This window comes from Procambarus clarkii, chromosome 67 (assembly GCF_040958095.1).
Source record: "Procambarus clarkii isolate CNS0578487 chromosome 67, FALCON_Pclarkii_2.0, whole genome shotgun sequence".
Classification (NCBI taxonomy): Eukaryota; Metazoa; Arthropoda; class Malacostraca; order Decapoda; family Cambaridae; genus Procambarus; species Procambarus clarkii.
Genome location: NC_091216.1, coordinates 20,322,349 through 20,336,581, shown reverse-complemented (window position 1 = coordinate 20,336,581; position 14,233 = coordinate 20,322,349). Strand labels below are relative to the sequence as shown.

At 38.9% G+C, this 14,233-nt stretch overlaps 1 protein-coding gene across 1 annotated transcript in view; it reads left to right on the top strand.

Moving 5' to 3' along the window:
- The window catches only part of Paip2 (polyA-binding protein interacting protein 2), a 30,618-nt gene extending 27,727 nt beyond the window's left edge, over window positions 1–2,891 (top strand). Inside the window, exon 5 of the mRNA XM_045757721.2 lies at window positions 461–2,891. Within this exon, the coding sequence (XP_045613677.1) occupies window positions 461–571 (111 nt within the window). The 3' untranslated portion in view covers window positions 572–2,891. The remainder of the gene's footprint in view (window positions 1–460) is intronic.
- The last annotated feature ends 11,342 nt before the right edge of the window (window positions 2,892–14,233 follow it).

Sequence of the window (14,233 nt, the reverse complement as noted above, 5' to 3'; positions counted from 1 at the left end):
CACCAGTCAGTGTAATTACTCAAGTGTAGTTACAGGATGAGTGCTATGCTTATGGTGTCCGAACTTCCCATTACCCTTTCATGTAATGCTTTAAAACGACTGATGGTTTTGGCCTCCATCTTTATTTCTTTTTATCATTGTTTCAGATAAACCGAGCACATCAAACGAACTTCTTTACAAACATTTACCACTTATGCTCTTGATTTATTCCTTGCACATTCCAATCATAGAAATCTGCCTTTGCTTTCAATGATCGAATGACTTTCAATTAAACCCTGGGGGTTCAAACCCTCGGCTTAAAGTGGACCATTATGGTGGGGGGTTGGGGGTTTGAAGTATCCATATGATATAATTCATCCCTTTATTCATCCATTCTAGGTGAATTCGTACCCTCAATGTTAATGGATAATAGGGTAATGATAGTTGTGGAGGTGGTAATGTGATGAATGTAATTTTTCAGAGTACCTTGAACCCGTACGCTGCCGAGTTTATCCCAGGAAAGAACTTGACCCGACCAACAGACACACAGAGTCTTGTTCACCACACTAATGGAGAGAAGAAGAGTTCATAATGGGAAAGCTCTATATTAAGGGAATGAAAGAAGGGGAAAACTTGTAAATGTGGATGATACTCGTTATATAGTAACCCTTGTCAAGTAATGGGTTATACAAATTTATTTAAGGGAAATGCTGTAATCCTATGGAAATATTTAAATATATTATTTCTTTTTAAGTAAACAATGTATATTAGTACTTTTATATTTTAGGGGAATTATACAAAAAATTATTTATCTTTAGAAGAGAGAATGGACTTTTTAAAAAGGATATATTCTTCTGAATGCAGTAAAAGTTGGAACTAATAATACTTTTTATTGGGGTTTTGAAAGACTGTAATGCATTTTTTTTTCCTTGTCAGATCTTAACCTAACAGCAATCACATTTCCTTAAAATTATTGAGTGTAAATTTGTAATATGGAGATATGACCTAGCAGACCTGGGGTTAAATAAAGCTGGTCTGTGCTTGTGTTTTGAACACTGGCAGCACTGATGAAGGGTTCGGGCGAAGACGATCTCGGAGGGTCATGGATGGTGTAGCTGCTTTTTTCTTGTTAGTGTTCTCGGTGTACTTTGTGTCTGCACCTCATTCATACTTAAAAACCATGTTTGAAAATTCCAGTAGAGTGCATGGAAGTCTTGAATTTAAAGTTTTAGATATAGTGCTGGTGATTGAGTGGGCTAGCACTTTGTAAGTCGTTTTCAACATGTGAAAAGCATTATTTTTTAGTTTTTATGCATTTTAATGAAACAAAGTTGAATCCTTAGGTAATTTGTATCATTCACACCCTTATTCAAGTTTAATTTTGTTTTCTTGTGCTTGCTTTCATCTTTGTTGAATGAGTAGTTTCCGGATTGTGTTTTGTGCTGTTGTGTTTGGATATGGTCATCTTACATTGCGTATTATTTGATTTTAATATAAAAACGAGTTTACTCTTTAGACGTCAATTTAGATTGTAATTAAAAATATGAAAAAAATTACAGCATTTATTTAATTATTCAAAAGGTTCTAAAGATTAGCTCATGTTTGAAGTAAAGTCAGTCCTAGTTGTACTGTAATAATGTCCGGTTAGATGCTGCCTAGTAAGTTGGAGGACAAATATTTATGTAGGTGTAATTTTGTAATCTTTAGAATTTTGACTCGTGAACTCTGCCCAATCCTTTTAATAGAACTGGAATGAGAGAGACTACACACATATTCTATATGAATTTTGAAGTTGTATGCTTTCTGTTTTGAAAGCTGGTAAGTTTTATCTAAGAAATTTAGGATCTAAATATTACTTTTTTACTTAATGGAACTCAGGTAGATATTTTATCACTGTTGCTGTATTTTATATATACAGTATGTTAATTGAAAGACATCCTCATAATTTATGGATAACCAAAGGATAGTTAATTGTTGATACAATGTTAAAATGGTTATTGTATACAAACTTTCATGCTGTATGTATAGTATTTCCAAATGTTACCATGCATAAGTCTGCTCTCTTCTAAGTGTTGCTTGGTTATTGAGAGAGTAGTTCCATGTTGACAGCACAGGATAAGGTCTGGATAATTTGTCATAAATCTCTCGTGCCCTGCAGTAAATACAAGTTTACTTTAAAAGCAAACTAGATAATGAGCAATTACATATTGCACATCTGAGGACCCAGGTATCACTGCTGGACAGTTCTCATCAGGTACTTAAATACACTTTGCTTAAATGTGATGAGGATCTAAGCTAGAGGCATGTTAGATTTATTTTGTATTCTCTATGAAATATCTTTAAGCATTCCTAAAGAACTTGCTGTTCTATTTTCTTTGTCAACTTTAATTGAAATTGATGAGGCTTACTATTGTACCAAATTATGGTTATATATTAACAAAACAGTAACCTTGCTGTGATCATAATGAATTAGTTTTTTAAATTTATTGACTGCAGGGTTTAAAAATATGTCTTCTTTAAACCTCATGTATACCATCAAGAAGTGTGTGAAAAGCTATTTATATAGGAAACAGATCATATCTACATAACATTGTATAGGTCTACATACTGTATATATATTTGTTGATATTGTATTTCCTGTTTCCAATAAGTTCCATATCTTTCAATGATATGACAATGTTAGTTTACAGTGTTAACTACCACCTAAATCGGAATTTAGATTCCATGTGCGAGGGTGTATATTGGTATCTTGGTAAGTTAATAGTTTTCTCTTTTGAAGCTCCTCTTCCAGTATTAACAGATAATATTTTACTCTATTAACTTTTTTTTTATTTATTCAATTATGATAAAAAAAATTGTGGAAAGCCATAAGTACTTGAATGGTAATCATGGGAAGTATCTTAATGTTGAATGGAGCTTTAAGTTCAATAGCATTAAACAGTGTTATTCCCATTTGCTTTAGCAATAGCAACCTTTGTAACTTGATATTGAATATATTAACTTTCATATTTCCCCATCTTTATTTGCTTAATACTGTACTTGTATAGGACTATTGACCATGTGAAAGACCTATATTTGAGAAAGTTAAAGCTATAAATTCATTATTTGCATTGCAGCAGTACTTTATTGCAATACAGTTTTTCATATTTTTATTGTCACTTTTCTACATCTCTCCTTCGTAATCTGTCTAGATTATTTCTATTTTGTGCACATTACTGTTGGGAATTCCTACGTCTTCATCTGTTAATAGAGTTTATGCACAAGCTTTAGCTCTTTTATTTATATATATATATATATATATATATATATATAATATATAATATATAATATATAATATAATATATATATATATATATATATATATATATATATATATATATATATATATATATATATATATATATATATATATATATATATATATATATATATATATATATATATATATATATATATATATATATATATATATATATATATATATATATATATATATATATATATATATATATATATATATATATATATATATATATATATATATATATATATATATATATATATATATATATATATATATATATATATATATATATATATATATATATATATATATATATATATATATATATATATATATATATATATGTCGTACCTAGTAGCCAGAACTCACTTCTCAGCCTACTATGCAAGGCCCGATTTGCCTAATAAGCCAAGTTTTCTTGAATTAATTGTTTTTCGACTACCTAACCTACCTAACCTAACCTAACCAAACTTTTTCGGCTACTTAACCCAACCTAACCTATAGAGATAGGTTAGGTTAGGTTAGGTAGGGTTGGTTAGGTTCGGTCATATATCTACGTTAATTTATATAAATATATAAATATATAATATATATACACACACACACACACATATATATACATACATACCCAAATCGACTTGCTATTTGGCATATTTCATGACTGTCATTAAAATTATAATTGGCAGTATTTGAAATGTTTCTGTTGCTGTCCAATAGGTTGACTTGTGCATATACTCCACAAGGCTATTCTTTCCTTGTTTATGCTCCTCCTATTTTTTACTTTCTTCTTGTGATGTTGAAAACACTCGGAACTTTTGAGGTGGGTGTGCCCAAAGTATTAGATAATGTTGCATTGCTGGCTATTTTTCACTCTAAACTTGTCAAACTTATCACCGGTATTTTTATAGTAGCAGAAGCCAATTGCTTTTCCTGTGATGGCAATTAGTGGATATTACTTTATTTATTTTTGCTTAAGTTTATTCTGGGAGATGTGTATTTGTAAACTTGGACATGAAAGATGTTTAAAATTTTCATATGTATATAAACCTTTTTACAATATTTCTCACACAGTACATGCATTTTTCATAAAAGGCAGAAATGCAAGTGTAAATTACTTCTGTTTGGGGGCTATATGTAAATGGTGTAAATAAGGATTTTAAAAGATGTATTCGTCAAAAGTATAATGAATTTATTTAACATTGCTTTCAGTTTTATTTTCCTTTTGTATTTGTACCACTATTGAATAGTTATGTTTGACTCATGGCCAATGTAAAAGGTGCATAAATGTTTGTGTGGCCCAGGGAGTGAAGATTTGGCAAACACACAAAATATTGACTTTAATTTATTAGTGCTTTATATATAATGTCTTTGAAGTATTCTTTCACTCTACAATCTCATTAGCTACAACTTGAGTTTTGATGGTAGAGCTCTTAGCGGTATGGTATAGTTTAAATCTCGCAAACTAATCATTCACCAAATAAAAAAAAAGCAGCATGCATTGCAACAAATTATTGGAGGATATGGAATATTAATGTAACTCTTAAATTATATAAATAACTATAAAGTGATTATTTAAATAATGTGCTGGGATTAAGACACCATCATCGGGTTAATATGGTTAACCATTGTCTGAATCATGAAGCATGTTAGGTTTATTGAGGTTCTATAATGCCAATGACTTTTTTTTTTCTAACCAAACATTGGTGTGAGGAAATGTGCCCAAGTGTTTGGGACCTCTCAATCTTCCCAAACAGCTTATGGGTAGAAACCAGTGTTCTGTCATTACATGACCATAGTGATCATTATTGCCTTCACTACATATTATCCTGCAGATCCTATAAAACTCCCCATGTACTCGTGTGATGTTGACCTATTCCCTCACTGAAAAACCATGCTCACTCCTTTGCATTGCATTAAATATAGGATTGCCTGCTTGCAAGCTCTGTCTCCCCTCCATCCTATCTTGCATGAAATGTGCTCTACATGTTATTCCTACACAATGTGCAACCAACCCCACACCTTAGCCTTTTGGCTAAGGTGTGGGCTTGATTGCCTACACATGAAATGTGTAGCCTGCCAATGCTGCATCAGTTAATTTATTATGCACCCCATACCTATCTTGTAGGTGGTAGTGGAAAGGGTTACATAAGCACATAATGGGCTCAGGGACTGAACCCCACAATTCATATAGCTAAGCAATTTACAATCTTGATAGGCTAATTACAAAATTCAATGCACATCGTCACATCAATGGGCTTGAAACCGACCACAGGTACAGTTTCTAAATTGAGCAACTGACGTGTGGAGAGCTAGTGTCAGAATTGATATGTTTATCTAGCACACCGCCTCCCGTCCAGTGGGTAGGTTACAATCACTTAGTTATTTCCTAAAGTTAGCAAACTGGGATATTTGGCTAAGACTCCCAGTAGCAGATCATTTTGAATGAAATATTTACACATCTATGGAAAGTTTGTTATAGAATTGTCTTTGAATTCACATATCTTTTTCACTCCATCACAGTGACAGAGGATGTGCGTATAATTTTGTTGTCACAAAGCCAAACTCTTATAATGGTCCATTTATTTATTTATTTATTTGTTTATTTATTTATATACAAGAAGGTACATAGGGTTTATGAGAGTACATAGCATTGATGTTTTTACATTTTTGTAAAGCCACTAACACATTGCATTTTGGGCAGGTCCTTACTCTAACGTAATTTTAAGTAGGTAATTTCTAGAAAAATTGAAAAAATGTTAACAGGTACATTGTTAGAAGATTTAACAAAGATTAGTAGGTACATTAAAGTAAAATTTGAGAGTTATCAACAGGTAAATTGTAGCATAATTTAAGGATTAATTCAAGGTATAATGCAGTAAAATATGCATTTAATATAATAATCATGATATAAGATGTTAGCAATGATTACAATGGTGAAGTTGTATGGCTTAGGTACATATATTGGGGTATTGGATAGCATAAGATACAGTGCAAGTTTAAAGCACTAGGTAAGAAACAGATTGAAATTAGGTACTTATGATTTTATTTTTGAATAAGGCAAAAGTTGGGCAGCTTTTCAATTTGTTAGAGTGAGGACCATCACGACCGTACAAAAGACGATGGTAGCCGAGGCTATTTGCCCATCATCCCAACGGCACTCTGATGGTAATCTTGGGCATAGTATTTTATATACTATATAAAATATATAGTATATATATTTTATATATATATATATATTATATATATATAATATATATATATATATATATCCACTATATATATATATATATATATATATATATCCACTATATATATATATATATATATATATCCACTATATATATATATATATATATATCCACTATATATATATATATATATATATATACATATACATACACATACACAAACACCCACCAAGGGACTTGAACCCTGGCCATCAAGATGGCAGGTAGGCACTACACCATACTCAGAGCCCTAAAAGAAGTGGGAATTCTGAGGTATTTAACTCTAGTTAAATACCCCAGAATTCCCACTTCTTTTAGGGCTCTGAGTATGGTGTAGTGGGTATAAGTGCCTACCTGCCATCTTGATGGCCAGGGTTCAAGTCCTCTGGTGGGTGTTTGTGTCTAAAGTGTATATACTTCTAACTTGCGTGTTTAAGGAAGTGTGTGCATATACATATACATATATATATATATATATATATATATATATATATATATATATATATATATATATATATATATATATATATATATATATATATATATATATATATATATTGCAAACCAGGCATGGCAGGGCGGATCTCATCGAAACCTTTAAAATACAGTACTGAAAAATTTGGAGGATGTCGATCTGGACAATTTCTTCAAAAAGAAAGATGTAACACGAACGGGAAGCAACGAGTTCAAGCTCAACAAACTACAATGTAGGACAGAAAACAAGAGATGTTTTTTCGCCTATAGGGTTGTAAATCTGTGGAACCGCCTACCTACCGAACCCGTAAACGCCAAAACTCTGCTGGGATTTAAAACACAGCTGGAAAAGATCGAGGAAATGGGGGACCTTTGACAAGCCGTCGGCTTCCTGTCCTCATCGAGGCCACTAATATTAGTGGCCCTCAGGTAAATTGAGGAAATATGCCGAAAGGCAAAGAAGCTAGAGCCGCAAGGCCACTGCAACGAGTGGACCAGGTCAAAAAAATGGGTTCACGCCCAAACAATGTAACGACCTTCCCGTGAACCTCTGCAGCGCCTTGCACAATTGGGTTTTCACTCGCTGTGCCTCCATCAACCGGATAGCCTCCGTCCGTATCAATAACCTCGCAGGACCCCAAGGGGGACTCCTCTCCAGGGGGACGATGACAAGGGGTCAATAACAAGACCCTGTCTTCGGGGTCGACACCGCCTCCCAACACCAAGCAACCTCCTCCTTATGGATGCCTGCAAAACCCTGCGGAAGTTATCAAGACAGAAGACTGCCGAAAAGTGACGCGTTTACCGTCTACTTCTAATCTGCTTGTGTGATTGTTGGTTAGATCCTAAGACAATAGCGATGGGTTTCCATGTGCGTTTCATGTTTTCTTCTTCTTTAAATCTATTTTCAAAATAGGATCCACACTTCTTTATTTATATATACAATAGTAGTAGGCATCATTCAGTCTCGGGAGACCATAGAGTTGCGCTCTGATTTTCATTCCTGGTGCAGCGTCTGGTGTGACTGATTAGGCCAATCCGAGAATGGCAAGCCATCCCACACTGTGCACAAAGTCTGATACTGGTCTGTCTTCCTGGCTACCAGGTTTCCTTTTCTGTCTCTTTGCCTCCGATTGCTTGGCAAGTGACTCCTCGAACTTTGAAAGACCTTTCTGAGCAGACTGCCTCCAGGCTGATCGGTCTGCGGCCAATGTTTTCCACGTGGGCAAGATCGACGTCCATGGCTTTCAAGTCCCTCTTGCATGCGAATTTCCACTATAGCTGGGGTTTGCCTGTTGAACGTGTTCCCTGTTACAGCTCTCCGTACAAGAGATCCTTGAGGATGCTGCCTTCCCCCATTCGCACTACGTGCCCAAGCCGGCGCATTCGACTCTGCTTCAGCATTATGTACATGCTGGTGATTCTTGCTCTCCCTAGAACCCTGTTGTTTGTCACCTTGTTCTGTCAGGTGATGTCTAAGATATGCCACATGCGCTCGGAGGCAGCGCATGTGGCATTTCCTCACGGGCGCGGAGTGTCCAAGACTTGCTGCCATAGAGAAGAGTGCTCAGGACGCAGGCTCTGTTAACCTGGATCTTTGTATACTCAGCTTATTGTTGGCCCACACTCTCTTTGTCAGTCTGGACATGGTTGTAGATGCCTTACCGATTCGTTTGTTGAGCTTGTAACGTACGATTATGGTACGTTGTTGAGTAGATTAGATACACACTGTTTAGTGGGTTTTCATATTTATTTAGTAGTCTTGGATATAGCAGTGTCGTGGACGTTGAGACGGAGCTTGGAGCAGAGCAGAGAGCTGAGTGAGGCCGGAGTCGTGGAGCTCTATGTGGGAGAGCGTTGTAGCTCGATGCAGTTCTAGTCTACTGTCTGTTCTGTGTCGAAGCTGTAGCGTCTTGGGGTCGATTAGAACTGCATACGCCGAGTGCTACATTCTTGACTGGAAATTGTACAATTGACTATTCACTTTATGCTTGCTTATATTCGGTGACTACACCTCAGCTTCCTCCACTAGGGTAGGAGGATGGAAGAATTGTTACCTGTAATTAGGGAAGAGATTATGGCTTCTGCAATTAGTGCTAATTGCTCTGCTCTGGGGTGCCGTACTTGTCGCACTTGCTCTGATGTGGACGGGAGAGTGGGAAGTTATCAGCTGAGACCTGGGTGTCTAATATAAAGGCCTCATTACCTTTGCAAGCTATGATGTCTGGCTTACAGAAGGTCCCTCCATCCGGTATACGAACTTCGCGTTCCACCTCGAAACCTCTTTGCCGCAGGCGGCCAGTTAGGACCTGGGTGATATCGTCATGACGTTTCACCCGAGCCCCGTGTGTCTTGTGGCATGCCTAGGGTATGTGGCCCAGGGTTCCTGGCTACCGACAAGCATCGCAGAGACCAGAAGCCTCGGGTCTACCCCTAGCTGCTCTAGACGGCGTGGCTACAGCGTTTGCCCTAATCTGAATGGCGTGAGCAAAATCTCCTCTGCTTAGCAAACGGGTACCGGACGCGACCCACTTGTGGCAAGATGGAACCTCACAAGAGGACGCGAGGCCGGCACCGTCGACAATGCTGTACAGTTTTGCTTTCCACTTCCTAGAGCGCTCAGTCATTCTGTTAGAAGGGGTTCCGGCGGCCGTGGTCGGGTCTACCCATCGACGCATTCGCGCTTGGAATGCGGGTAGGAGAGCCGCTGCCACTACCACTGGATCCTCCAACTCTACTAACCCCCCGAGCCGCTTGTTCTTTTGTAGGCGGATTGATGTGGCAAAGTCGAGTATTCCTAGTCCACCGTCCTTCACGTCGGCATGAATAAAGGCATTAGGAGTATCATGAGGCAGCCGCAGCCAGCCACCGGTGGCACAAATTTGTAACAAATTAGATGGCAAATTCCTTGGCATTCTCATTGACCACAAGCTTAATTTCCAGGGACACATTCTAAACATATCAAAAAAAGTTTCAAAAACTGTGGGCATTCTTTCTAAGATCAGATATTATGTACCACGCCCTGCCCTGGTGACTCTCTATTACTCCCTTATCTATCCATATCTCAACTATGGTATTTGTGCTTGGGGCTCTACTACCCAAAATCACTTACGTCCTCTAATTACTCAACACAAAGCTGCTATTAGGACAATATCCAATTCTGGCCCCAGACATCACTCGGTACCCCTACTTAAATCTCTGAATATGTTAGACATTAAGTCACTGCACATTCTCTCATGTGTATTATACATGTATAAAACGCTAAACTATAATGCCAATCCTGATCTCAAAAGCTTCATAGAAGGTTGTATCAGAACCCATGAGCATCACACCAGAAATAAATACAGTTTTGATATTCCTAGAGTACGACTTAATCAAACTAGAAATGCTCTACAAATCAAGGGGCCCAGAATGTGGAATGACCTTCCCAACCATGTTAAAGACTGTACCTCTTAAAAGCGAAGCTATACCTAATAAATTCCCTGTAACCTACCTTACCCTTCTATTGTCAACCAATGTCTGTTTTTTTCTTTAAAGAGCGCTGTTTGTCGACATAATTGTATTTGTGCTGCTTTTTCATCTATGTTTTCATTTCTTGTTTTCATTCTACTCATTATGCTCAATTAGTATTAAGCTTGTCATTTAAGTTTATCATGCCCGAAACGCTTTGCGTAATAGTGGCTTTAGGCATTGTATGTACTAGCTATACCTATAAGTTAAACAATCCCTGTAAATATTTATTGTATGTATGTACCTTACCTAAATAAAATTGTATTGTTGTATTGTATGTCGCAGCCGCCGGTCAAGCCTCGCTAACTCCGTCTTACACACGCGTCCGAGAACAAGGCGGTGGTTCATCTTGGGAATAAGGTGGTGCTTTAGTAGGTATAGCCTCTGTTGGGGTTTGAGTGGCGCCTTAGTGATGTTAGTCAGGCCGTCCTCAAACAGGGAACCATAGGATAAGCGTCTGCCCCCGGCCCCGATAAGTATTCCTAAGTACTTATACTCGTCCGCCACACTCATAGTACCGATTGCATCATCCCCGACGTAGTATGCCTTCCTGGTGGGGACATGCCACGTCTTACGATGTGCATCGATCGCTATGATTAGCGTACGGCATTTCGCAGCGTTTACTTTAACAGAGCCACCCAGTGTGTGGCAAATACTTGTTACGAGTGTAATCCTGCAGCCGTTTCTGCTGCCACAACCAGATCGTCAGCGAATGCTAGTGCTGATATCTTTTCGCCTCCCAGACCAACCTCTAGCCCCAAGTCCTTAGCCCTAGTAATTGCCTCATCAATTATTAGGTTGAAGAGAAATGGAGACAGGGGGTCACCCTGTTTCATCCCCCTAGTGATCAGGATGTCCTTCGACTTCTCCCCTTGACTGGTTATTATGGTTGAGGACCGATCATAGCCCGACATTATGTATGTCCTTAAAGGCTTTTGAATGCCTTTACGTTTCATGGCCCGGTGGATGGCCGGATGGGAGACGCTATCGAACGCCTTCTCCATATCCCGAAACGCCAGGTGCGTGTTGTGCTTGAGCGCACGAGCCTCAGCAAGGAGGGCATCTAGGATCACCAGGTTTTCAGGGCATCCGTCCACGGGGATGAAAGCCTTCTGCCGCCTGTCGATCCTGACTGCCTCGGGGAGTTTGCTGCTCAGAATCTTATGGAACAGCCTTACTATCGTAGATGACATGGTTATGGGGCGATAGTGGGAAGGAGAGTCTGGGTTAGGTTTCTTAGGTAACAGCACTGTCTTATTCTTGCGAAAGGGTTGTGGCAGGGATTCGTTTACCAACCACAGATTAAACAGTTTTGCAAACACCCTGTTTGGTATAGCTTTAAGTAGACGTATAGTGATACCGTCTGGGCCGGGAGCAGCATTGCTACTTGCCTTGAGAGCAACAAGGATTTCCTCTGGTGTTATTGGGTCCCCTAGTTGCTGATTAACTGGATCACGGTCACGAATTGGGCGGCGGTCCAGTGATGTGGGTCTAGAGAATAGTGCCTCCCAGAATGGAAAGAGACGAGCTGGCTCCACCTCAGTGGGGGTTACTTTCCAGTCTCCGGAAAGGACGCGCGCAGCGGCTTTTGAACGATCCTTCTCGTACAGGCTCTGACACAGAACATACTGTGCCCTTCGCTCCCTCTTTCGTCCAGTCGGAGGTTGGGTTGGATCGGCACGATTTGTTGGTGGAGGTCTCTGTCGACGCGCAGGGGGGAGGCGCAGTGCGTGGTCACCAGATCTTTTGGCAGAAGTAACCACTCGAGCATGGCGCTCAGCTATCCACGTTATGGCCGTTACCACTGACCAGGTCAGTGATTGCCTCATCAAGGAGTTCTTCCCCCCATTCGGTTTCCTGGCCCCTGGGTGCAATAGCTGCAAGGAATTCCACCATGGTTTCCTTCCAAGTAGCTTCCTGGGGGGTCCCGTCAGGGGGGGGGGGGGCATGTCAGGATCAGCGCCATCGGGGGCGCCCACCGCCGCCCTAATATTGCCTCTCCGTTCATGGTTCCTTAATGGGCTGGGCTGTTCGTCCTCCCTGTCTGAGTTAGACAGTGAAGACTCAGAGTCCTCGCCTTCCGCTCGATTTCTGTATTCCACCACCAATTCTTTGTACTCGTTCCTTTTCCTTTGACTCTTAATGGACTCTAAAGTTCGCGAAGGAGAGCGCTGTTGCAGCCGCTGGTTCATACCTTCCCGGCCTGCCTGGGGTCTGCCTTCCAGCCTTACCTCCTCCATTGCCAGGAGGCGTTTCTCCTCATCGGTCCACCTTGCTTTGGGCCTACCCGCTCTACTCGAGGCCTCTTCAAGTTCCTGGTGGTATTGAACCTTATGCATGCGACTTAGATGGACGCGCATAGCTCTATAGTCTCGAAAGGATCTGCCACAGTTTGGACAGTCTGGCGACCGGTCATTCATAGCCGGATCGTCATGTAGGTCACCCATCATGCTGACAGGGGTCAGTACGTCTCCGTAATGGTTTTCACAAAAGTTTATGGGTAACAAGGGACGAAAACCCTTGATAGGGGCAGACGGCCTTTGGGATTGCTCAAACCAAGTGTCACTGACAAATGGCCCCTACTGCAGGTAGACGGAAGGTCCCCTTAGAGCAGCAGTAGGGGGGGGACGCCCTAGCTGTTAGCGTTACCAGGAGTGCCACGAGGAGGCCAGCTAGGGACTTCGCACAGCTACCGCGAGCGATAACTGTGCACTGATTGATTGATAAAGATTAAGCCACCCAAGAGGTGGCACGGGCATGAATAGCCCGTAAGGATAACTGTGCACTACGTACTCTCTTAAGTATATACAGTCGGAAGTGAAGAGCGTCAGAATGCAGATACCGTGGGAGAGAGTCATAGTTACTCCCGTTTAATTAAGAGTAAAACTAAATACTACCTAATAAACTCCATGTAACCTACATTACCCCCAAATTGTTAACCTATGTCTTGCTATTTTCAAACAATACTGGTTGTTGACCAAGTTGTATAACTGCTGGTTTCTGCTATGTTCCCCCCATTTTTTCCTTTTTTTTCAACACAGTTTATACTCAATCTCAATTAGTATTAATCTTTAGTCTAAGTTACATCAAAAGGACTTGCCCGAACGTTATGCGTGCTAGTGGCTCTACAAGAATGTAAATTCAACTTAAATTCTATGTTCTCTGTTAACCCCCAATGTACCTTCTTGTATATAAATAAATAAACAAATAAATAAATAAATAAATAAATAAATAAATAAATAATTTTTTTCCCACACCTTGCCCGAAACGCTGTGCGTATTAGTGGCTTTAGGTATTGTATGTACTAACTCTATCTATAAATCCAACATTATGTTTGTAATTCATTATATATGCATGCACTTTTACCTGAATAAACATGTTGTTTTTTATTTTGTTTCTTCACCCATTATAGATGGTATAGAAGGTATTTGCGTAGAATAGAAAATATCCATAAGAAAATTAACAATAGACACAATGCTCCTGTGTTTAGTGACATGTATATGTATATGTATATACATATATATTATTCAAATTATTAAAATATGTGAATGAAATGGACACCAGTTATTGAACTCAATGTGTACGATTCACTCATTATTGTTGCAAGCTTCAGAAATGGATACAAGTATTTTTAACTGATATTATAAAGAGAGATAAATTAAATATAAACAACACAATTCTAGAAATTACAAAATATAAAACAAGGATAATTGTATAATAACATAGGAAACACTAGCCT